The 26663-nt window shown below is 45.3% G+C and overlaps 1 protein-coding gene across 1 annotated transcript; it reads right to left on the reverse strand.

Moving 5' to 3' along the window:
• Positions 1-321: 321 nt before the first annotated feature.
• Positions 322-26347, reverse strand: LOC104568628 (5'-AMP-activated protein kinase catalytic subunit alpha-1). The gene is made up of 9 exons (XM_088522496.1): positions 26221-26347; positions 14233-14374; positions 12919-13012; positions 12378-12522; positions 10561-10648; positions 3298-3522; positions 2105-2591; positions 1579-1705; positions 322-746 (listed from the first exon to the last, which is right to left on the reverse strand). The coding sequence occupies exons 1-9, from the start codon at positions 26324-26326 to the stop codon at positions 502-504; spliced, it is 1659 nt and encodes a 552-aa protein (XP_088378622.1). The 5' UTR covers positions 26327-26347; the 3' UTR covers positions 322-501.
• Between the last annotated feature and the right edge of the window lie 316 nt (positions 26348-26663).

A 26663-nucleotide genomic window follows, 5' to 3' on the forward strand; every position in this document is an offset into this window, starting at 1 on the left:
AATTTATAAAGTTATAAACACACAAAACCTCATTTACTGTCAAAGGAGGGAGTATCTGTTTTAACACATTACTGTTAATAAATAATTGATAGTTCTGATCAGCTGAGGCACAATTGTAGATGGTGACCAACAACACATCTTTCAGTCATTTAACCAATAAGTGTACATTTACTTACAGTGCATCAGATGTATGCATCACCAGCAAAGAAGTCTGTGTGACTTAAATACTCTATGAAGTCTAGTGTGCACTCAATATGTTACTAACACTGCCCAACGGGCACACCATTTCCTGTACCTATATTAAGTTACTGGAGAGCAAACAATCAGAATTCACTCCAGCATTAACACACTACACCTAACTGCCCAGAATCATTTCAGTCCCTGGGCAAATTGCATTTTGTGGCTAGTTTTTTCAGTGCCTTAATTTGATTATAACTGGAAGCATTTGACTATGATTTAGGCATGCTTATTGCTGTAAAAGAAATAAGCCCATCTTCAGAATTATTGTGCAAGTATTTTAATAAGATTTGCACACATCTCAAAAAAATCTATTGTATGACTCCCTGGTCTTGAAGTTAAATCAGCTGTAGAAGAGTCAAGTGAAGAGGTCACTGATGAGGTAAGGAATGTATCTGCTGATTTTCCTTGTGCATCAGCATCTGAATCCTTTTGACAGAATCTATAGTTGCTCACAGAACCTGATCTCTGTGGAGTTGCAGTCCCAGATTTTGCTTCAGTAACTTCATCTGTGAGAAAAAGGAGGCAAATTGGTTATCAATATCAGATCAGGAACAACAAACATCTTTCCTTTTTCATCTAATCCTGTTTAATCTTTGAGTATGCAAGAAGCTTTGGCAAACTGTATGCAGTTGCTACAGAAGAGCTCAGTACATACTCAACAGCACTGAAGCACCAAATTATTCCTATTCCTAAATTACCTATATTCCTAAATTACCCTAGGATAAGTCATCTCTTAGGCAAGCTATTCCTATGTTCACAGTACCTCTAAATTATGTTCCAGGGCTATTTGACCTATTTCAAGGGCTATTTGACCTAGAACTTATTCTACAGGTTAAGCCACTTGCTTTCAAGAATTCAATTACTGCAAATGGATAATTATCATCTCAAGTTTTGTCTACTACAGCACTAGATACAAAATATACAACTTGACATCTAGAGTTGAAATCAGATTTTCATGCCTATCTTTACCAGAAGGAATACTCAAACGCTTACCTCGGATCTAAATCAATGCTCAAATCTAGGGGCAAGGCTCAACAAGCAGTTTAGGCTGATCTAAATCTAGCCTCTCAAATCGGTCTCCTTTTGCACCCGTAGCATTAGCGCTGGTGCATACAGAAGTCAATATAGCCTAAAAACTGTTATTTTTAAATGGATGAACCAGCTAACCATGTGGGCTCGGATACAACAGACAAGGAGAGAAGGAAGTAAAATACCAACTCGGATTTAGATCAGCTTAAACTGATACAGGGAAGCATTTCTACCTAAGTGAATTACAACATGCAGTAGAAATCATTCTAAATGTAAACGACTCCAGTAAGTTATCAAGTCTTCACGTACCATCAATGCTACGGAAGTCCAGCAAGTACGTCCTACTGTCCACCTGATACAACTGTAGACTCATCTTAGAATATGCACTTGTCACTGGATTCTTCCTTCGAACACGCAAATAGTATGGATTTACAACCTAGTACGTAAGAGATTTGAGTGAGTTTCTACTAAAGCTTCCCCCCTCCCCCCCAAAAAAGCACTGTATGAGCTTTTCCCCTCATTTCAACTCACTGGTTATAAACAGGTCATTTCTACCTGTCTTTTTGCCAGAATATTGCTGTGTTGGGGATGTGAAGGGCGGGGGGGGGGGGAGGGGGAAACAGACCACATACGCACCCCCATTAGAAAAGATCAGACATCAGCAAGACTCCTTCTACCAGAATGAACTGTAATCAAAAGCCCCATGTACCCATAGGTATACCAGATTTTCCCATAAAGAAAAGCACCAGAGAATATAAATTTCCAAATTTCTAGGCTACCTATGTAACTGAAAAAGTTTACTGGCGTCTGTTGCAAAGGTCCCTTATTGCCTTACTTTCCATTCATAATCCAGTTGTTTAATTGCTCGACAAACTTCAGCCATGATATCGTTTGGTCGACTCTGGCTCCGTATTCCTAAATGCCACTTGGCTCTTCTCACACCTTGATGCTTTGATTTCTGTGGATTCAGTTCATCAAGAGTGTGGCGAGGACGTGGTGCTTCAGCTACCAAGAATGGCACTCTTTCAGGATGAGGGCGAGACAGATGGTGATCTTCAAGAAAAGAATCTGGTGGGCTTGTAGCCAAATAGAAGTCTTTGGCCTCGTTCATTATTCTTCTATTATCTATAATGAGGTGATAAGCAACTGCTAGGGGATCCTGATGATTTTGGCTGTATAGACAGCTTAACACTTCATCTTCAGTGCATTCAAACTTCTCGCATACTTCTTTTAAGGCTTCTTCATCAATCATGGTTGAGCTATAGGATGGGTCTTCAGGAAACAAGTATTTGGGAAGATCCTGCTTAAACCATTCATGTTCCCTAGATTCAAAAATATAAGACTCAATGTCCGTTCACAGTAAGCAGTTTTAGAATTACATTCCTTTGAAAAGGAATCCAACTTTGCAACTAAAATATACTTTTTAGTTTGTACAAAAAAAATAGGTGCCTGAAATTATAAAGGCTCTTCCATGCAGCACAGATTAAAACGGCTGCATGTTAAAGCAATTGGCAATTTCTGCTTCAGGGAAAAAAAAACCATCATCCTCTTCCTTCACGCCATTACAAGAGGTTACAAGACATTTGCCAGGAGAGATGATGGGGGAGGTGAGGGGGAACCCACACACATTTTCCTAAGTGTTAAAATTACCTGAACTTCTGAAACACCCTAATGTAGAACTCAACTAGCTTTATACATACACACACAATATTTGTTTTGAGAGAAATTTTCAACCGAAATTCTTATGCTACACCCATTCAAGTAGTGCCCTTCCCCCACCATGCATTCGTAATAAATACTAAAGGGAAAAAAATGCTGAATAGCTACAATAGTTGCCATGAATATTCAAATTTATGGGTTCTGTGATCTCCAAGGGATACTTCACTGTCCACTGCAGCTCAGAACTGCCAAGACTAAAGCTAGAAGTTGATTTTTGTCATCTCAGATTCATGTACGAATATTTCTCCATTCTGTATATTTGCATTGGGATTATTACTTTAGCTGATCAGACATCATTTAGCATTTTACCTAATGTCTCTGATTGTTGCTCTCTTCATTGGATCCACCTGCAGCATATGTTTTAGAAGACTAATTACAGATGGATTCAGATACTGAGGAGTATAAAAGATACCATCACATATCTTCTTAAATAGTGTTGGCACATGATCATCATCAAATGGAAGTGTTCCACATAACAAAGCATAGAGAATAACCCCACTGCTCCAAATATCTACTTCAGGACCTGCATATAACCTGGGAAAGAATTAACTATTAGTGATTTGCATTTAATACATTTAAATATTTTTTTTACTTGTTTACATTATAGTAGGCAAATATACAAATGTATTGAGCCGAATGCTCAAGTTTGTGTATTCATCAATAAGGAGATTTCCCCACAGTTTGGCTGAAGAGCAGGACAAAGGGAGAGGGGAGACTGAACAGACTGAATGAGTGGGACAAAAGAGCATCTGCCAAGAGGTGGGGGCCTTTACAAAGGAGGGAAATAAGGGAATTCCCCCACATTCTTCAGCAAGGGGGACAAAGGAGTCAGGTGAGCTCAGGTGAGAACAGATGGCAGGAGGCCGGAGTTCGGTGTAGGCAGGCCAGGAAGGCTGTAACTTCTGAGTACCTTGGCCAATGGGGAAAAGGAGAGGGCGTCCCTCGGTCGGGAAATTAGGATAAAAGGGGGGCTGTGTCCTCCAGCAATTGGAGACACCCCACAGGGCTATGCCTGGTGGACTCTCCGTTTATTCGAATAAAGTTTTAGGACTCCTCTGTCTCCTTTTTGGACATTCAGTTCTTGACGGTGAGATTTTTCCGCACAATTGGGGGCTCATCCAGGATCCTTCCACCTTCCGGGAACGGCAGATGGCGATCGGGGTCGACGGCGTGCCTCACCAAAGCTTTTGGTGATCGACTCCCTTCGACGGCAGCCTGCACGGACGACTGATTGGGTTCCCGAGACTGTCCGGAGACAGACGAGAAGCGGATCAGGGGGATCCGCAGGTAGGACCAGGAGGGACCTACCTGGGACCTACCTCAAGCAGTCTGACGGAAAGGACTAGGTCTGACAGAAAGGACCATTGAAATCTCACTGGTGAGTACTATGGAACAGTGGGGAACAAAAGGGGTGACGACCCCAACATGGACATCCAGGGAGGGCAACAGAGGAAAGCCAAAAGAGGATTCTGGGAAAAGGAATGACAACCTTGACTTATATCCATGTAGTCCCTTGGGGAGACTTTTGAGGGTTTGGGATAACCTGTGCATTCCTCCAGAAATAACCAAGGAACTAAATAAAATGTTGTTTTGTTTGGCCAGAATATAAGTTACCAGGGGGATTTAGGTGGCCCCCTGTAGGGTCAGACCACGATCCTAGTCTTTGTCAGGTTTTGTGCCAGTATCTCAGTGATACTGAGAAGGGTCTCATCGAGAAAGATTCCTCTAGATGTTGCCCTTAACCATATTGATACACATTCTATGTAATAAAAGAGAGGAGAAAAGGGGAAGCAGGAATCTGAAGAAAGGGGGAAAAAAAAAGATAGGGATGTCCTCCAGTACCTTCCCCCATCTTATCACCAAAATCCATCAGGAGCCACAGCTCCTGTCCCATCTGCACCTCCAGCTTCTAGGGACAGTGAAGAGGAGGAGGAACAGGACATTTTATCCCCTTCAAAAACAAGAAAAGGAACCCAGTACGAGGTGCCAAAAACTTCTAAAGTTCCGACAAAAATTTGGCAAATGCCTCTGCGACAGGTTCCACTGGGAGGTCAGGATGGGAGATTTGGATTTGTAATCGTGCCACTGACTACCCAAGATATAAGGGGATTAAAGAAAGAACTACCTCCTTATTTAGATGATCCCATAGGAGTAGGGGAAAAGATAGATGAATATCTAGGAAATGCAGATTACACTTGGAAGGATTGGGATTTTCTTTTAGGAATCTTATTTGGATTCCAGGAAAAGAAGATGATCTTGCAAAAAGCTCGTCAATTATGGGAGGACAAACACCCGCAGGCAGGCCAAAATGCGATAGATGCACCCACTGTGGATGATATGATCCCAGTGGGAGACCCCCATTGGGATCCGAACGATCGAGTCAGTTTGGCCCGTCTTTGAGATTATTGAGCATACATAATCAGAGCCATTAAAATGGCAGTCCCCAGAACTAATAATATGTCAAAGGCTATGACCTTGGAACAGGGAAAAGATGAAAGCCCCTCTCATTGGCTAGAAAGAATTAGAGATGCTTTCAGGAAACAGGGAGGATTGGACCCTGAGGGACCAGCCTTTGACACATTACTAAAAGTACAGTTTGTCACTAAATCTTGGCCTGATATAAGGAGGAGTATGCAGAAGGATGGAGAGTGGCAGGATAGACCATTAGAGGAATTGGTAAAGAGAGCACAACAGGTGTATGTGAGAAGGGATGAGGAAAAGACAAAGGCAATGATTATGGCCCAGTATATAAGACAATCACGAGGATCTGTGGGACTCCCAAGAGCCAGAGGAAGGGGTCAATCTCAAGGGCGTAATCAAAGGCAGAGCAGGGGGATGGTCTCTTCAACAGAAGATATCCAACTAAAACAAAAATTGGGAAGAAATCAGTGTGCATTTTGTAAAGAGGAAGGACATTGGAGGAGGGAATGCCCACAGAGGCCAGTAGATCCTCAGGAAGAGGAAATTCACCAATTGATGGAAATGGATTGCTAGGGGTGTCAGGGGCTCCCATTATACCAGGGACCCACCACACGGGAGCCCTTGATAACACGGAGGGTAGGTCCGGACTGAGAGGAAGTGTGTTTCTGGATAGACACGGGGGCCTCTCGATCTACTTTAAACTTTATGCCAAAAGGAGGGCAATTGTCAAAAGGCTCCTTGGTTATCCAAGGGGTAAGTGAGAAAGACGAACGAGTGCGTATTATCCAGCCGCTGGTAGTGGATGTGGGAAATAAATTTCAGATGCATGATTTTCTCTTTGTCCCAAATTGCAATCTGCTGGGAAGGGATTTGATGGCTAAATTAGGAATGCAAATCAATATTGTAAGGGATGATAAAGAAGCTAGCACTACTGTAACTTTGTGCAAAATGTCTGACAAAGCTTATGCTGAAGTGAACCCAGAAGTGTGGGCAGTTCCAGGAAAATATGGAAAACTAGACATGGAACCTCTCCAAATGACTTTAAAGCAACCAGGGCAGGTAGTCTCTAAAAAGCAGTATCCTATTTCACGAGAGGGAAGGAAAGGGTTACAACCTACTATTGAGTCCCTGCTGGAAGCAGGACTTTTGGAGCCATGTATGTCTCCATACAATACTCCCATCCTGCCAGTCAAGAAGCCAGATGGAACCTATAGAATGGTACAGGACTTAAGAGCAATAAATGAAATTATCAAACCAAGACATCCCACAGTTCCAGATCCATACACTATTCTAAACCAGATCCCCTCTTCACATCAGTACTATTCAGTACTTGATTTGAAAGATGCATTTTGGGGATGTCCTCTCACAGAGGATAGTAAGCAATATTTTGCCTTTGAATGGGAACAAGAGGAGGGAGGAAAAACAATAGAACAGCAATTGACATGGGACAGTTCTCCCGCAAGGATACACTGAGGCACAGGTCTTGTTTGGACAAGCCTTGCAGAAAATACTGAAGGAATTTACCCCACCTCCTGGAGTTAGGTTATTGCAGTATGTGGATGACTTGCTCCTATCAGGGGAAGAAGAGGGGGTAGTGGAGGAAGCCACTGTGAAATTGCTCAATTTCTTGGCCCAAAAAGGGCTTAGGGTGTCCAAAAAGAAGGCGCAAATGGTGGAAAGAAGGGTCAAATATTTGGGGCATATTTTGACTGGAGGTTTACGATGCCTTGACCCAGAAAGAATTCGGGGAATTTTAGAAGTACCATTACCCAGGACTGAGAGAGAGCTACGGCAGTTCCTAGAGCTAGTAGGATACTGCAGAGCCTGGGTTGAAGACTTTTCTGCATTAGCTAGACCACTGTATGACTTTTTAACCCAAAACAGCCCCAATGTTGTGGTATGGACACAGGAAGGAGAACAGAGCTTTAGAAAATTAAAAGATAAATTGAGCAAGGCTTCGGCCTTAGCTCTTCCGGATGCAGAGAAAGAATTTGAATTATATGTGGATGTCAAACAGGGCCACGCCAAGGGAATTTTAGTGCAAGAATACGGAGGCATGCCAAGACCAGTAGCTTATTTTTCTAAAATATTAGACCCAGTAGCTAAGGGGTGGCCTTATTGTCTGCAGAATTGCGCAGCTACGGCCCTAATGGTAACTGAGGCCCGAAAGCTGACCACAGGGGGATCCCTTGTTGTCAAGGTCCCACACCAGGTCAAGGCATTACTAACTGAAAGGGCTTCCAAATGGATGACCAGTGCCCGATTATTGCAGTATGAAACCTGTTTAATGGAGCAGGAAGATTTAAAATTAAGAAGTGGGGGAGGGTTTGACCCAGCTTCTTGTCTAACTGGCCCCAAGGGAGAAGAATCAAAGGAAATTCATGACTGTATTCAAGTACTAGATCTCCAGACTCGACCTAGGGAAGATTTGAGAGATATTCCTTGTCCAGATGGGGACAATGTGTTTATTGATGGATCTTCAAGAGTAATAGAAGGGAAACGGGCCACAGGATATGCTATCATTAAGGGAAGGGAGCTGCTGGAGGGAGGAAAGCTGCCATCTACCTGGTTAGCCCAAACCAGAGAATCTTATTCTCTAATAAGAGCCTGTGAATTATATCAAGGCAAGCTAGTGAATATCTTTACAGATTCTAAATATGCATATGGGGTGGCACATATGTTTGGAAAACTGGGGGAAGAAAGAGGTTTATTAACTTGCTGAGGGAAGGCATTGGTGCATAAGGATCTGATTGCTCGCCTGCTGGAGGTGGTGAGCTTCCCCAAGAAGGTCTCAATAATTCATATCAGGGGACATCGAACAGGACACTCGGAGCAGGAGGTAGGCAATCGATTGGCTGATGAGGAAGCTCAAAAAGCAGCATTCCTACCAGAAGTATCTAAGATCCTCCCTGTCCTCCCGGTAGTCCAGCCATTCTGGCAAAACGAGCTATTGAGGGCTGCCTGATTTGTGCTAAGGCCAACGGCCGAGCCGCAAGAGAAGTTGCAAGGGGAGGACGACCCTGGGCTGCATGCCCATTCCAACGATGCCAAGCAGACTTTACTGAGATGCCCCATGTAGGGAGACTTAAGTATCTTCTGGTAATAGTATGTCAGTTGACGGGATGGCCCGAGGCATTTCCAACTGCCTCAGCAACAATTGGATCTGTAATTAAGGTGTTCTTAGAACAAATAATTCCAAGATATGGGTTGGTAGAGGCAATAGATTCAGACAGAGGCACTCATTTTACAGGAAAGGTCCTTCAAGGTGTCATGACTGCCCTGGGGATTCAATGGGACTTGCATACCCCTTGGCATCCTCAGAGTTCTGGGAGAGTGGAAAGGATGAATGGGAACATTAAAAAGCATCTTTTGAAATTAGTGTTAGAAACTAAGATGCCGTGGACACAACTTCTACCATTAGCTTTAGCAGGAATAAGAGCAAAACCAAGGGGAGACATTCAGCTGTCCCCCTTTGAAATAATGTTTGGGATTCCCTATCCTGCTAACACCCAACCTGGCAGGGAGGTAGAGATAAGTGATATATATTTAAAGCAATATGTGGCCAGAATACTTTCTCTTGTGAAGTCTCTCTGACAGGAAGCCCAGCTCACACAGACCCTCCCCTTGGATTTTGCAGTCCATGATATCCAACCAGGGGATTGGGTCTTGGTCAAAGAATGGAAAGAAGCACCACTGCTAGCAAAGTGGCGTGGACCTTATCAGGTATTACTAACCACAGAAACATCAATCAAGACAGCTGAGCATGGATGGACTCATCATACCAGGGTTAAGATTTCCAAGACTCCAGAAGTCTGGACTTCTCAGTTGAAGGAAGAGGATGGAAAGCCCCGGCTAACTCTCCGTAGATCTGTACCGCTGGTGGGGAGTGGGTCCGGAAAATAAATGCTGGGTTGCTGGGTCTGTGGGAGTCCAGGAGGATACGAAGACTACCCATGGGTACTAGACATACTAAATGCAGGCTGTTAGTTAATAACCTATGCAGAGTCCATTATGCTTCTAGAGATGGGCATAGGGATTTGTAAAAACAAATACTAGCCAAAGGAGAGGAGAAAGGAGGAGAAAAAAAAAAAAAAGGATTGAGCCGAATGCTTAAGTTTGTGTACTTGCCAATAAGGGGATTTCCCCACAGTCTGGCTGAAGAGCAGGACAAAGGGAGGGGAGACTGAGCAGAGCCATGAGCAAGTGGGACAAAAGAGCATCTGCCAGGAGGTGGGGGCCTTTGCAAATAAGGAAAATAAGGGAATTCCCCCACATTCTTCAGCAAGGGGGACAAAGGAGTCAGGTCACCTCAGGTGAGAATAGATGGAGGGAGGCAGGGAGTTTGGTGTAGACAGGCCACGAAGGCTGTAACTGAGGACCTTGGCCAATGGGGAAAAGGAGAGGGCATCCCTCGGTCGGGAAATTGGGATAAAAGCAGGGCTGCGTCCTCCAGCAATTTGAGAGACCCCACAGGGATATGCCCGGTGGATTGGCCCTTTATTCGAATAAAGTTTTAGGACTCCTCTGTCTCCTTTTTGGACATTCAGTTCTTGATAGCGAGATTTTCCGCACAGTTTGCAAGTTTGGAGCAACTAAATCTACAAATAGCATTTCATTTCACAGTCCTATCTTATGCCTCCCTTTAGCTCCAGGGACCTTTCCCTTCCAATATGTAGTAAGGACTAGGGCACAAGCACACAGTTTCTCTGTTGTATTAAGACCCAAATATAATTTAACATGGGCAAACTGAAGGAAAGTTACAATTGCTACAAGGAAAGCTGTGCAATGCATAACACAGATTACACTCAGAGTTCCCTAGACTTGACATATTTTCTATCCTATTGCCCATAAATCTGTTTTTTGGTCTCCGACAAGGAGGCTATTATGTGGACTGCAAGAAACAGACTTGAGAAACATAGAGCCCAAAGTGGGGAAAAGAAAAAAAAGGGGGGGGGGCAAGTTCAGGCATAGCCCCTATTCTTCACGAGATATTCCACTGTACTTAATTTCACAACAGATCTCTGCTTGTAATTGTATTTGTGCACCCCCCTTTCTCTCAGCATCAAGTGGATCAATTACACTAGTTTTGTAGCATTCAGCAGCAGAATGATTGAAGCACATGCACATGCATATCCAATATAAAAGAGCTACCTTCCCGAAATTACTTCTGGTGCAGCATAGTTAGGGGAACCACAGCTTGTTCTTAAAAATTCTCCATCTGACATCATATTTGATAAGCCTGAAACATAGAAGAGGAACTACTAAAAATTCAGAGAGCAAAATGATTTCATTCATTTCACTGCATATACCTCCTAGAACAAGTCACTAATACTTTTGAGTTAGAAACTTAACTAATGTACTTCTGTGAGGAAGAATAATGGTTTGGAATGACTGAAAGGGCATATGGCCCTAGATAGGATTTACCAGAAATCTGAGACTAACATCAGTCCATTATTGCATACAACCTAGGAATACTCAAAAACATACATTCACTCCAAGACACAATAAAGGAGTTATCTGCATTGTACAGGTGTGATAGAGAACACAGCTGCTCTAAGGCAGACGGAACAACATAGCAAGGTAGGACTTTGGTCATTAACAGAGACTTTAAAAAAATAATAATTTTCTTCCAAATGCCAGAGGGGAAGATAGTACCATAGAATTGTCTAAAATTCTTTAAAAGGAACTGAGTGCAAATAACTTGGCTTTGGAGTAGGTGACAAAGTCATTATGCCCTTATAGTCCAGACATATAAGCTGCTCTACTGGCTCCTGAGTAAAATACAGTTTACTATAATTGCAACTTCTAAGGTCAATCTAAAGTGTACTTTAAAACTAAGCCATCTCCATTCATCAGCCCTCAGCATGGCCTCCTTCCCCCATGTCAGTGAAGAATTACACCTTTAGCATAACTGTGGAAAATATTTCCAAGTTTTTTCAGTGAAGGTTGCATGATAAAGAAAACTCAGGCTAAGTAAGACAAGGAGGGTGAAAGAACATATATCAACTAGCCTTCACACTCCAATATAAAACAACTTCAAATAGGCTCAATTAATATACTAGTTGCAATTAATATAACGTGACTGTTTTGCTAACACTTGATTTACAGATAGATAAAAGTTAGGGTACTTCATCTGTTCACCAGGCAAGTCAGTTCACCCAAAACATTTTCTAGCCAGGAGAGAATATGATTCCCAGTCCTCGTGTACTTGAACACCATACCTTTAAAACAGAATACTCATCACCACCAAGCACCTTTCACCAGGGACCTCAAAGTGCTCTACAAGTGCAGGTATTATTCACTATGATTACATAGCAGTATGAATATCCCACTATATGGTCAGGTTTCCCATTTAAGATATTCCCAAGAACTAGCTACCAGTCTCTCCAGCAGCTGTGTCTAAAACAAAGACAATTAGGCCTTCTGACTAATTAGGCTGCTTTATAGCAAAGAGCATAGGAGTTTAAGAATTACCTGCTCTTACTTTACAAGATTTACCTCAATTATATTAACCAATCAGTTTTTAGAGCAAATTTAATGGTTTAATATAACAAGTAACATATTTTACTAGAGCAATGTGGTTCTTAAACCAGCTAAAGCATCTGCATCTTACAAATAGAAAAACAGGCAATAAGACTCAATTTTGAATCAAGTGGCATAGCAGGGAACTAAGTCCATCTAGCATTTTGGAGGAAAATAGTTAAGCAAGACCAACCAGGTAGTTCACAATTTTAAGTTAAACACTCATAGGAAATGCCTGACTTGAAAAGACAGCTTAAGGGAAAAAAAAAACAAAATTTATAAGTGTGCAAAAACACAATTTTGCTTTACATTCACTCTTCACGTTCATATATTACTTCCAACCATCAAGACATTCAAATATCCTAATTTATTTCAAAATTCCTATTATTATAAACTAAATCTGAATAGTAACAAAATAATTATCAGCTAAAGAATACAATGCTTACCAAAGTCAGCTATCTTGGCATTCATGTGTGCATCAAGCAGCACATTTTCAGGTTTCAGATCTCTATGTACCACCATATGCCTGTGACAGTAGTCCACACCAGAAAGGATTTGCTGGAACAGGCATCTACTCTCTTTCTCATCAAGCTAAGAGACACAAATGGTTTTAAACAGCTTTACTTTGAGACATTGAAAGATAACATTTTTCATTCCTATGAATTAAAAAGCATGGCTCAATGAATTAAAGTTTATAGTAAACTATTGATTTAGTAATTAAGGCTCTTATTGCACCTGTTCCCAAACAGCAGCATTGTCAAATCCCTTCATGTGAAGATGTCCTAGTCCATGTCAAGGTTCATCAGGATACAAAATAGCTCTCCAATATTTGTGAACACACAACTGTTCTTAGCTTCAGAAGAAAGCAGTCAGAAAGTATCTTTAAACACCTAACAGCACTATAAAGACAAGTCTTCACTTAAAAATATTACAAAATCAATTACAGAACACAAGCCATTAATTTGTAGCATTAAGACTACTACTTACCCTTCCATTTTTACAGATATAATCAAACAGTTCTCCTCCCGATACATACTCCATCACCATAAAAATGTCAGTTGGGGTACTGATGACCTGGTACCTGATAAAAGAAGTTATCTGTTAATTTTAACTAGTTCCTTATATTAAGTGTATAGGCTAACTCAAACCAATATGTTAAAAGTAGAATTTTACTCTAATTTTCCAATCAGTCACCAATTCATAGTTTCTGCAATGCCAATATTTTACAGAAGCTATTTTTCCCCTTTTTATTATGCAATTTCATTGCAACAACCAGCAGGTAATTTACACTTCCTACGAGAGTGACCAGACTCCACAAATAGAACCATTCCATTATTCTTACTCCAGATGAGCTCTATAAAACTATTTACAGTTACCTCGCACACAGCTTATCACAGCAATATGGAAGGAATTTTAGATACTGGCAAAGTCCTCTTAAGAGCTACACATCTTTCCTTCTAATGAAGCAGTAAGACTGTCTTCCCACGAAAGGAAATAGCGTATTCATGGTGCAGAGCAGTTTGCTTTTATTTCAGAACTTTGGACATCTTGTAATTAGCTTATGGTCAAACTTTTAAATTCTGTGATTTTTGTGTTTTCTATATTTCCTTACTTAAAAGGCATTATAGAGGTATTATATTTAAGGATGCAAATATCCTCGTTGACTTCACACACATGATACAGAATTACAGGCAGTAAGGTCTGGTGTGCCTCAAGACAACGGTGAGCTTTTCTGGTTCAAGTGTGGGCACCTGGATTGTCATGGCTTATCTGTGAGCAAGCACAGTGCAGGATTGTTCTCAAGTATCTCCACTCCACTGCAGGATCTCTAGAATAAATGCACTGAGCTGATGAAGACAATGTCCAGTGACATACAGGTATGGTTGCACAAGCAACTGAGTTAGCTTGTTGTTCCAAAATAGAGATTTCTTCTTCTGCATGACTCTATTCCACTTTCTCATAAGAACATGATCTTTGTGCATTTGCCGACAGACAAATTTAACTCTTTGAGCTTAGTCCTATCACATTTTAGCAAGTTAGAAATAACAATACAAAGAGATGGATATTACTAGAAATCTCTCATGCCTCTACCCTCTAAAGAATCAGAGGCTCTCTGCCTTGCGCAGATCAATTTTATGAAAATACATCATGAAGGACACCGAGAAAAGCTACACACTCAGAAGTTGACTACTTTCCTAACGAGATACTGCTAATATTATTTTCCCCTAAATGATTTTTCAAATCAGCAAGAGCAGAAGAAATTACAACTTAAGTAGATTTGATTATAGCAAGCAAACTTACAGTTTAATTATATGAGGATGCCTGAAGAGCTTGAGGTTCTGAATCTCCCTGCGGATTTTTCCTACAACATCAAGGCTGCGAATCTTCTGTCGATTCAGGATCTTCACTGCCACTTTGTGCCCAGTTAACTCATGCTTGCCAACTGCAGGTAACAAAGAAGCATTTAGTCAGGTTTTTCAGCTGTTTGGTAAGAAAACTTATTGAACTATTTCAACTACATTCAAGAAATACCACAAGGGAAGTGTTTAGATCCCATGTCCCCATTATCTTGGGCTAAACTGGGAACTAAATCACATGTCATTTCTAGTGCCTTACCCCAAATTCCTCCCAGAATTTCACAGTAATTAAATTGGAAATGTAGGGACAAACCTTGAACCTAACTCCCACAAGTCTTGCATTTTGGCATTTTTGCACTATTTCAGTGTTCTGTATCCCAAAATATTGATAACCTTGCTAATTATTTTTCTTGTCTTATATAAGTCCCTCTAAGCTTTTGGCTCCCCACTAACCAACTCTGACACAGTCTTTTTGAAGCTTGCAGCTCTTCTACTCAATGTCTACAAGCATTGCTCTTGCTAAACCACTGATTCACTTCCAAGGACATTTCAGCATTTGCTCTGAACTACTGCTAAGAGTACCTGACCACAAATTGCTTTAAAAAAAAAAATATATTCATCTGTACTTGGAGCATTCTAACACGATAAGCTACACACTCTGTGCACTGAACAAGAACATCACATCAAAGTCCCTTTATTATGTAAGGTAGATAGCATAAAGTATGTAAAATGCAGGAAATAAGTAGAATCCAGCAGCAGTTATGCTAAACAAGGCAAACATGCAACCTCTTCCATAACTTAAGCTTGGGAGAGAAATTCAGGTAACAAACTCTCCTGTAACAGAGGAACTAGAACTAGGTGTAGAATAACTGTCGAGAATGTGTTTTAAAAGGCCATTTTGTTCTGCTAATCCTGACTTAATTTTACAGCTGCTACTGGAACTAGCCATGACTAAGGTGCTAAGAACATTCTCCTTAGCCCCAACACCAGATCATAAGCAAGACAAAAGAGCATTGCTTCCACTGCTCAGCAAGAGTTTGCCACCTACATTATTTTTTGCGTGCAGTGATTTAATACAACTACTATCAACAATCCTTTCGAGACCTCAGCAGCCACCCTGCTTCCTACTTTTAAAGGCAAGCCAGATTAAAAGGACATCTATGTGGTTCTTCCTTGTCCACTTGAGTGGACTTTGGTAGTTCACCTCTTTCCTATGCTAAGCTGTGCTTCCAAGGCAATTTCTTCATATTAGACACTAGTTGAGGGAAAATACTGCAACATACTGAAGGCCACAAGACATGAGAGGCTCTTCACCTGTACTGAATCTTGCAAAAATAGTGCAACCCAGCCTTTAATTCCTAAACAGCACTGAACACAGTACTTGCTCACCTGGCTGCATCTAATCACCTGAAAAGCTAACCAAGGCCCAGGCTTCAAGCTTTGTTTAAAGCATAGCTATCCATTGGAAGTTCATAGAATCATAGAATGCTTAAGGTTGGAAGGGACCTCTAGAGGTCATCTAGTCCAACCCCCCTGCACATGCAGGGTCACCTAGAGCACGTGGCACAGGACTGCATCCAAGCGGGTTTTGAAGATCTCCAGAGAAGGAGACTCCACAACCTCTCTGGGCAGCCTGTTCCAGTGCTCTGGCACCCTCACTGTTAAGAATTTTTTCGTTAAGTTCCTGTGGAACTTTTGGTGTTTCAGTTTGTGGCCATTACCTCTAGTTCTGTCGGTGGCCACCAGTGAAAAGAGGCCAGCACCATCCTCCTCACTGCCTCCTTTGAGGTACTTATAGACACTGATCAGATCCCCTCTCAGCCTTCTCTTCTCCAGGCAGAACAGGCCCAGCTCCCTCAGCCTCTCCTCATAGGGCAGATGTTCCAGGCCCCTGATCATCCTTGTAGCCCTGCCCTGGACTCTCTCCAGCAGCTCCACATCCCTCTTATACTGTGGAGCCCAGAAATGGACACAGTACTCCAGATGTGGCCTCACCAGGGCTGAGTAGAGGGGCAGGATCACCTCCCTCAACCTGCTGGAGACGCTCTTCTTGATGCACCCCAGGATCCCATTTGCCTTCTTGGCCACAAGGGCACACTGCTGCCTCATGGTCAACTTGTCATCCACCATGACACCCAGGTCTTTCTCCGCAGAGCTGCTCTCCAGAAGGTCAATCCCCAGCCTGTACTGGTATCTGGGGTTATTCCTCCCCAGGTGCAGAACCTTGCACTTGGCCTTGTTGAATTGCATGAGGTTTTTCACCACCCAGTTGTCCAGTCTGTTCAGGTCCCTCTGGATGGCAGCGCAGCCCTCTGGGGTATCAGCTACTCCTCCCAGTTTCATATCATCAGCAAACCTGCTGAGGGAGCACTCTGTGCCTTCATCCAGGACATTGATGAATAAATTGAAGAGGACTGAACCGAGGACTGACCCCTGGGGGACACCGCTAGCTACAGGCCTCCACCTAGACTCGGCACCGCTGATCACCACCCTCTGAGCTCTGCCATCCAGCCAGTTCCTAATCCACTCATCTATCCCATATTTCCAGAGCTTGCCCAGGAGGATGTTGTGAGGGACGGTGTCAAAAGCCTTGGTGAAGTCGAGATAGATGACATCCACCACTCTCCCCTCATCTATCCAGCTGGTCATTCCATCATAGAAGGCTATCAGGTTAGTCAAGCAAGATTTCCCCTTGGTGAATCCATGCTGACTACTCTTGAGCACCTTCTTGTCCTCCATGTGCCTGGAGACAACAGCCAGTATGAGCCGTTCCATCACTTTTCCGGGGACGGAGGTGAGGCTGACCGGCCTGTAGTTGCCTGGGTCCTCCTTCTTGCCTTTTTTGAAGACTGGCGTGACATTGGCCTTCTTCCAGTCCTCCGGCACCTCCCCCGTTCTCCAGGATCTTTCAAAGATGATGGAGAGCAGCTTAGCTATGACCTCTGCCAGCTCCCGCAGCACTCTGGGGTGCATCCCATCAGGGCCCATGGATTTGTGGGTATCGAGTTTCCTTAGGTGCTCTCTGACCCAATCTTCCTCTACCTAGGGCAAGTCTTCCTCTCTCCAGGCTTCTTCTCTTGTCCCTAGGGCCTGGGGCTCTAAAGGGCTGCCCTTGGTAAACACCGAAGCAAAGGCAGCATTCAGCAACTCTGCTTTTTCTGTGTTATTCGTAACCAGGGTGCCCATCCCGTTCACCAGCAGACCCACGTTTTCCCTGATCTTCCTTTTGCTGTTCATATATTTGAAGAAGTTTTTCTTGTTATTTTTAACCTCCCTTGCCAGATTGTGTTCCAAACGCGCCTTAGCTTTCCTTGTCGCATCTCTGCATTCCCTGACTACGTTCCTGTATTTCTCCCAGGGGGCCTGTCCTTTTTTCCACATTGTGTATACCGCCACCTTCTGCTTGAGCATTGCCACAAGCTCCCTGCTCATCCACGCAGGTCTCCTGCCCCCTCTGCCTGACTTCTTACACACAGGGATGCACTGTTGCTGGGCGTGGAGGAAGTGCCGCTTGAAAACTAACCAGCTCTCTTGGGCCCCCCTACCTTCCAGAGCTCTAGCCCATGGGATTCTTCCAAGGAGGCCTCTGAAGAGGCTCAAGTTGGCCCTCCTGAAGTCCATCGTCGCAAGGCTACTTACAGCCCTGCCTCCTCCTCGTTGGATCCTGAACTCCACCAACTCATGGTCACTGCAGCCGAGGCTACCTCCCACCTTCACACCTCCTACAAGTCCCTCTCTATTTGTTAGCACGAGGTCCAGTAGCCCACCTCTCCTCGCTGGCTCCTCCACAACCTGCGTCAAAAAGTTATCGTCGATGCTCTGCAGGAACCTCCAGGACTGTTTGTGCCTGGCCGTGTTGTCCTTCCAGTTGATGTCAGGGTGGTTCAAGTCCCCCATGAGAACCAGGGCCTGTGACTGTGAGGCAATATCCAGCTGACTATAGAAGGCCTCATCAACCTCCTCGTCCTGGTCAGGTGGCCTGTAGCAGACACCCACCACAGTGTCTCCCACATTAGCCTGCCCTTTAACCCTTACCCACAAGCTCCCAACTCACTCATCATCCACTCCCAGGTTGAGCTCCATGCATTCCAGTTGCTTTCTCACATAAAGAGCAACTCCACCACTCACCTTCCCAGCCTGTCCTTCCTAAAGAGCACATAGCCTTCCATGGCAGCGCTCCAGTCGTGCGAGCTATCCCACCACGTCTCTGTGATTCCAATGAGATCATGACGCTGGGACCGCACACAGATCTCCAGTTCATCCTGCTTATTCCCCATGCTTCGCGCGTTGGTTTACAGGCATTTCAGGGAAGTAACCGAGCCTGCAGGTTTCCCAGGAGGGGTGAAAGAGGACCCTCCGTGATCATTTCCTATCCTCACTTCCCCACTAGCATACTCCCACTGGACGCCATCTGACCTAGGCTGCGCGGTACTGCTTGCCGTGTCTGTGTGCCACTCCCCTTCCCCCTCCTAAGGCCCTCCTAACCAGGTTGGCCAGCCTTTTGGCAAAGAGACGTGTGCCCCTCTTGCTGAGATGGGTCCCATCATTCCCCACTAGCTGGTGGTCATAAAAAAGAGTCTCATGGTCATAGAAGCCAAAACTCTGTTGCCAAGCCCAGCGGCGCAGCCAGCTGTTTATCTGCCATATCCGCCTTCTCCTCCTTGAATCCATTCCCCTCGTTGACAGGATAGAGGAGAACACTACCTGGGCTCCCATACCTTTGATGGCCATCCCTAGGGCTCTCAAGTCACATTTGATATCCCTCAGTTTCCCCATGGCATCATTAGTGCCCACGTGAAACAGTACCAGCAGGTAATAGTCAGAGTCCTGAACAAGCCTTGGGAGCCTTTCTGTGACATCCTTTATTAGGGCCCCTGGCAAGCAGCAGACCTCTCTGAATGAGGGGTCCGGCCTACATATCCGTGCCTCCGTGCCCTGTAGCAGGGAGTCACCCACAACGATCACCCGCTGCTTCTTCTGAGCGCTCCTTTTCTCCTTAGGCGGAGCAGCCTTGCAGCATGGACCAGACTGCCTCTCTGTAGACAGCTCCCTAGATGGGCCTTGGTTCAAGGCCTCCTCTATCTGATCCCCAAGTTCCAGGGCCTCGTACCTGTTGGATGTGGTCACAGGTGGAGGTGAGGCGGGCCGTGGAAGGGTTCTCCTGCCACCTCGAGTAGGGACCCGTTTCCATTGTTGATCGTCCCTCGATACTGTTAATTCTGTCCCCTCTGCCCTATGGCAAGAGGGTACTGGATTTACAGACTGAATTGGGGGGTTCTCAGAGTGGCTTTCCTGGGAAGACTGCAGAACACAGCTCCACCAGTCTATTTCTTTTTCACATTCCCTGATGGCCCTCAGCCTTTCTACCTCCTCCTTTAGCTCCACCACCACGCTGAGCAGGTCGTCCACCTGCTCACACCTAAGGCAGGCTGTGTTTTCACCACTCCCCGGTAACATGGAGAGGCTCAGGCATTCCCCACAGCCAGAAACCTGGATTGCTGCATGTTTTTGTGGCGGTTCAGTCTGTGTCACCACAGTCTTCCTGGGGGAAGCTCTCTGCCAAGTGGAGACCACGGCTTCACCTGATCTCCCGCTGCTGGAAGAGTCTGTGGAGAGAATTCTTTTCCACACCTGGGAGGAGACTCCCTGCCCCCTGCCTGCGCTAACTGCCTCACTACGCTCTGGTCACTCGCGCTCCCTGGGGGCAGCTTTTGAATTCCCGCCTGCCCTGCTGGCTCCGCCCCCGCTGAGTCAGAGCCGCCTCTGGCCGGGAGCTCAGCACTGCCCGGACGGGGGTTGGCCCTGGGGCTGCCTCTCGCTCTGTTGTTCGCCTCTAGACAAGGAGCTCCGGCACGAGCATCTGCTCCAGAGCCCTTCCCTTCGAGATCAAGTTGGGATAAAACATTTGAAAGGAATTGCAAAGGAAAAATGCATTCATCTGCAGGTACTTTTTATTAACCCGCCCCCCCCTCCCACACACACACACACAAGCAGAAAGCACATTACTCTACATTAGCGAGAATATCAAGGCAAGTACAGACCCCCAAAACAGAATTAAAAAGTAGGTACTCAGATAGTGAAGCTAGATACCAGTGCTAAATGCTGGGCTATCCCTTCTGAGCGCAGAAGAGATAGTTCTTTACTCTTATTTTACTGCAAGCAACCCACAAAAAATAATTCTTCAACTAATAATTGATGAAATTAGAAAAAGCCAATCAATTTACAAGTTTAATTTCTAACATAAGACTTAGCTGTTGCTTTTCCTCTGTATTGATCTAAAAAGCTAGGTAACCAAGAAGAAAATCCTGCTCTTGGCAGAAAGGCAAGAACAGTGAGTACCAAAACTAATAATCAGATTATTCTTCAGACAAAAGGACAGCTGCTATGTAAAATAATGCGATTAGTCTGAATTTCAGTAGGGAAGCATCTAAACCATGGACCGGACCACCCAAAACCCTGAACATGCAGTTGTGGTGGAGATGCTTTCTTTTACCTCAGAATAAGGCACCAATATCCCAAATCAGAGGAGCCATTACCTAAAAAGGGCCACAATAACTAAAGCCCTGGACAAGTAGGTTCACATTGCCGAGGAACACAGGGAAAAGCAAACACTAATCACAAGTTCCAGCCAGGCCAAAGGCTCATTGCCTAGAGCATTAAACCATAACCTATACAGGAGGAATAATTTGCTTTTGGACAAAACTGCAATTAGAGCATCATTTTATTATGGTCCTTTTGTTTTCTTAAAATTCAGTTAAGACAGAGGTCTAAGAAGAACCTACCTGATTATATCATCAGTATTAAAAAAAAAAAAAACAAAAAAAAAAACCACACACACACACCTAGAGAAACATCTTTTGTTAACAGAAGACACTAGAAAAGCAACTCTTATACGAATAAATGCATTTGCATACCAGCAACATGAGCTGATGCAAGCCAGGAGTATTTCAAAATTAATCAATAGGTTAAGTTGAATTTGTAAGAAGCTGCTTCTTAGAAACTAACCAGAAATCATTTAGCCATATGAACTTACATTTCATTTTGGTTAAAAGTACCAAATTAAGTACCTTTTATATTTAAGTTAAGCAGTTTTACAGCTTAGTAGTTGTATTCCTATATTCAGTGCAAGATTTACACACGCACACAAAAAAAAACCCCACACACCACACATGCACACAACCACACACTTTGATCAGCCCATTATTGCTTCATTTGAGTTGCCAGGCTATCCTAGATGAGAATTGGAATTCAGAACTCAAAACTAATAAAGTCATCTATAAGATTTAGCATATTTCCTTTCTCCACTATTAAAATGGCCTTGCAACTTCAGTATTTCTTGTGTACTATCACATTAGAACAAATTTGCTAATTGCAAGGAGAAGAGGCACTGAAAGACTGCTCTGGTTTTAAGTTAAGTCTTTATCCACATGCCACCTTCTTGTAAAATGAAGCAGTTAAAAGTATCTGGTATCAGCCAAACACCACACACTTACTGGTAACAGACTGCTGGCTATTTTTTAATTCAGCCTAGAAACAGTATTGCAAGTAAGACTTCAGATGATAAAACTAAGAATGGAATGATATCTTTGAGAGCTTCTCCACACTGTGTCTTGACAGAAGATTGGCCTATAAGGCAGAAGGCTCACAAATACAAGGAAAGCTATACAAATATTTACTCATCCTAACCCTCAACCAGCTATCAGTCCTGCAAGAAAAAACACTGCAACAGAAGCTCCCCTTAAATACTATTTAGTCTTATAACTCTTGGCAATACCAACTGCATTCAAGCTTTGCTAATGCTATGTACAGCACCAACATTTCAAAAAGCCATCCAGTGTCAATCTCAAAAAGCAAAACCTTGCTTTAATTGTTTAAGCACAGAAGCAACAATCTCCGTTAACTCAGTTCTGTGGTCTTCAACCTTACACATAGTCTTAGGTTCAGTAGAGTAGACAGTTGAGACTAAAGATTAGGGATAACATGCCACAGTCACATGAAAACTACTTATTTTCCACGCATTAAAAGCTGAAAGCCCGCACACACTGCCCTTAAAAATGAGCTAAGTCTTCTACAGATAGAAAGATATAAACCTACGAGTTGCTGTGCAAAAGCACACTGCTGAAGTGAAGCAGGAAACATGAGCAACTTTTTTCCCCCCCAAGAAAAAACCACAGATCAACCAAACCCACTCACCCACCTACAAACAAATTTAAATGAAAAGAGTGTTTCAAAAAACAATTAGATTTTTCAGTTCCCTTTTGTCCTACAGTTTTTCATTTCAGCGATATTTCAGTTTGGCCTAGATATCACTGACAAGTGACTTTCTTCCCCACAAACACCAATTCAAGGACTTGAGCAGGTGCATTAACTACCACAGCAGTTGACTGAGATTAGTACAGCCAGATGAACAGTTAAACTGTTACTGACCTGCAGGTGAGTATCAATTACCTTCAAGGGTGAAGGGGCCACAGGGCCCCCAAATTCTCCCCACAGCTCCCTTGGCTGCTGGAGACCTTAGCAGCCACTACATCAAACCCAGGCCCTCCAGCCAACCTTACAGGGCTGCCACTGCCACTTAGTTTTACACATGCACTTTCAAGAACAGCAGTCTAAAGAATGCTTCAACCAAATAAAACACAGATAAAGGGGTACTATGGAAAAAAGAAAGCAGCAATAAAACTGGCAACCCACTCTTTGTTGTTGTTAATTAAGCATTTCAAAAAATGCAGATTGTTAGCCCTTCAAGCTAATCACATCCAGTACATATATTGGAAGTACATCACGGCCAGGTACAAACAGTCCTGGAGGTTCCTGCAGAGCATCGACGATAACTTTTTGACGCAGGTTGTGGAGGACCCAGCGAGGAGAGGTGGGCTACTGGACCTCGTGCTATCAAATAGAGAGGGACTTGTAGGAGATGCAAAGGTGGGGGGCAGCCTTGGCTGCAGTGACCATGAGTTGGTGGAGTTCAGGATTCAACGAGGAGGAGGCAGGGCTGTAAGGAGCCTTGCAACCATGGACTTCAGGAGGGCCAACTTTAGCCTCTTCAGAGGCCTCCTTGGAAGAATCCCATGGGCTAGAGCTCTGGAAGGTAGGGGGGCTCAAGAGAGCTGGTTAGTTTTCAAGCGGCACTTCCTCCACGCCCAGCAACAGTGCATCCCTGTGTGTAGGAAGTCAGGCAGAGGGGGCAGGAGACCTGCGTGGATGAGCAAGGAGCTTGTGGCAATAGTCAAGCAGAAGGTGGCGGTATACACAATGTGGAAAAAAGGACAGGCCCCCTGGGAGAAATACAGGAACGTAGTCAGGGAATGCAGAGATGCGACAAGGGAAGCTAAGGCACGGCTGGAAGGCAACCTGGCAAGGGACGTTAAAAATAACAAGAAAAACTTCTTCAAATATATGAACAGCAAAAGGAAGATCAGGGAAAACGTGGGTCTGCTGGTGAACGGGATGGGCACCCTGGTTACGAATAACACAGAAAAAGCAGAGTTGCTGAATGCCTTCTTTGCTTTGGTGTTTACCAAGGGCAGCCTTTTAGAGTCCCAGGCCCTAGGGACAAGAGAAGAAGCCTGGAGAGAGGAAGACTCGCCCTGGGTAGAGGAAGATTGGGTCAGAGAGCACCTAAGGAAACTCGATACCCACAAATCCATGGGCCCTGATGGGATGCACCCCAGAGTGCTGCGGGAGCTGGCAGAGGTCATAGCTAAGCCGCTCTCCATCATCTTTGAAAGATCCTGGAGAACGGGGGAGGTGCCGGAGGACTGGAAGAAGGCCAATGTCACGCCAGTCTTCAAAAAAGGCAAGAAGGAGGACCCAGGCCACTACAGGCCAGTCAGACCAGCTGGATAGATGAGGGGAGAGCGGTGGATGTCGTCTATCTCGACTTCACCAAGGCTTTTGACACTGTCCCTCACAACATCCTCCTGGGCAAGCTCCGGAAGTGTGGGATAGATGAGTGCACAGTGAGGTGGATTAGGAATTGGCTGGATGGCAGAGCTCAGAGGGTGGTGATCAGCAGTGCAGAGTCTAGTTGGAGGCCTGTGGGTAGCGGTGTCCCCCAGGGGTCAGTCCTTGGTCCTGTCCTGTTCAATTTATTCATCAATGACCTGGATGAAGGCACAGAGTGCTCCCTCAGCAAGTTTGCTGATGATATGAAACTGGGAGGAGTAGCTGATACCCCCAGAGGGCTGCGCTGCCATCCAGAGGGACCTGGACAGACTGGAGAACTGGGCGGTGAAAAACCTCATTAAATTCAACAAGGCCAAGTGCAAGGTCCTGCACCTGGGGAGGAATAACCCCAGACACCAGTACAGACTGGGGACTGACCTTCTGGAGAGCAGCTCTGCAGAGAAAGACCTGGGTGTCATGGCGGACAAGTTGACCATGAGGCAGCAGTGTGCCCTCGTGGCCAAGAAGGCCAATGGGATCCTGGGGTGCATTAAGAGGAGCATCTCCATCAGGTCGAGGGAGGTGATCCTGCCCCTCTACTCAGCCCTGGTGAGGCCACATCTGGAGTATTGTGTCCAGTTGTGGGCCCCACAGTACAAGAGGGATGTGGAACTGCTGGAGAGAGTGCAGCGCAGGGCCACAAGGATGATCAGGGGCCTGGAACATCTGCCCTATGAGGAGACGCTGAGGGAGCTGGGCCTGTTCAACCTGGGGGAGAGAAGGCTGAGAGGGGATCTGATCAGTGTCTTTAAGTACCTCAAGGGAGGGAATAAGGAGGATGGTGCTGGTCTTTTTTTCAGTGGTGGCCACTGACAGAACTAGAGGTAATGGCCACAAAGTGAAGCACCAAACGTTCCGCATGAACTCAAGGAAAAATTTCTTAACAGTGAGGGTGGCAGAGCACTGGAACGAGTTGCCCAGAGAGGTTGTGCAATCTCCTTCTCTGGAGATCTTCAAAACCCGCTTGGATGCAGTCCTGTGCCACATGCTCTAGGTGACCCTGCATGTGCAGGGGGCTTGGATTAGATGACCCCCAGAGGTCCCTTCCAACCTTAAGCATTCTATGATTCTATGAAATATAGAGAACAGGAAAAACTTTCATTTATGTCAATTTTAGCAGCAGCAGCCCCACCAATTAACCATCTTTCAGCATTTCAACTTCAGGCACTTTTTGCCCATGCAGGTAAGAGCACGAGCAGTATGCGGGGTCACAAGAGGGCTTCCTGAACCATAAGAGCAAACATGTCAGAACATCGATGGGCATGACTGCTGTAGCTCTGTGCAGCCCATTGAGCAAGGGGGGGAAAAAACAACTTCTCCCCCAACCAAGAAAACCCACACTGAGGGATGAGAAAATCTGACGCCCATCTCTGACAGTCCCTTGCCTTATTTCCTCTGTTCTTAAGGAGGTTTTTATTTTTTCCCCTCCCCTCCTCCACCCATGATCGATGGAATTAAAAAAAGGAAAGAAAAATCCTATTGCTGCTGGGCTCCAGGTTTGCTGTGTGGCACCAGCAGCCCTACAGGGAGAAGCTGTCGGAATCAGAGCTGGAAGATGCCGACAGCCACCAGCCAACTGGTCTCGCAGGGAGTTTTTCATGTCCAGCTGTGCTGTTCATTAGCCAAGGGATCCCGGGCCCATCACTTTTTCGCGCTTGTTGCTGCCTCCGCAAAGCGAGAATATTCGCTCTCCTTATTAGGGCACCTAGGGCCGATGCAGCGACGGACACCGCGAGCACACGGAGGGCAGCACCCTCCAAACCAGGGGTGGCCTCGCGCAGGTAGCAGGGCCCTTTTTCCCCCCTTATTTGTGGCTCGAAGTCCGCGGCTCCCGAGCCGAGCCCGAGGCGGGCGCCGCCTGGCAGGGCCCAACGGCCTCAATGGCTCCTGCGGCGCCGGAACGGCGCCACCGCCGAGCCCCGGAGCCCCGCAGCGCAGCGGAAAACCCGCTCCGGCGCGCGCGGCCCAAGACGCCGCCTCTCACCCTTGACTTTGCCGAAGGTGCCGACGCCCAGCGTGTCACCCAGGATATAATGACCGATCTTCACCCGCCCGTGCTCATGTTTCTGTTTATCCGCCGCCGCCGCCATCTTGAGCTAGGGGCCGAGCTTGCGCACAACGCAGGGCCGGGCACGCCAGCGGGGGAAGAGCCGCAACCGCAGCACGTCAGCCCACACCAAAACCCAGAAGCGAAGCGCGCGCTTATGGGCTGCCCACCTCCCCTGGGACGAACCATTGCGGCTCGGGGGGCGGAGGGGGAGGTAAGCCCAGGGGCTCCGGCTGGGACCGCGGCCCCCGCGAGGGGAGAAACGGCCCTTGGGGCCGTTACGGAGGCGTAGAGCGGGCGCTGGGGACGTTTGCGACCGGGGGTGGCTGCCTCAAGGAGGGTCCCCCCGCTCCCTGGGGGGCGGCGGCGAAGGGGGCTAG

This window comes from Tinamus guttatus, unplaced genomic scaffold (genome assembly GCF_059628265.1).
Source record: "Tinamus guttatus ecotype Peru unplaced genomic scaffold, ASM5962826v1 Tinamus_guttatus_pri_ptg000154l, whole genome shotgun sequence".
In the NCBI taxonomy this organism is placed as follows: domain Eukaryota; kingdom Metazoa; phylum Chordata; class Aves; order Tinamiformes; family Tinamidae; genus Tinamus; species Tinamus guttatus.

Excerpts from the sequence above, each read along its gene's own strand:
- LOC104568628 (XM_088522496.1), bottom strand. The coding sequence starts at position 26,326 with ATGGCGGCGGCGGCGGATAAACAGAAACATGAGCACGGGCGGGTGAAG. Across the intron at positions 3,523-10,560 it reads CCAGAAGTAATTTCGGGAAG|GTTATATGCAGGTCCTGAAG; the intron begins GTAGCTCTTTTA and ends ATTCTTTCCCAG. Across the intron at positions 1,706-2,104 it reads AACTGGATTATGAATGGAAA|GTTGTAAATCCATACTATTT; the intron begins GTAAGGCAATAA and ends CTTACGTACTAG.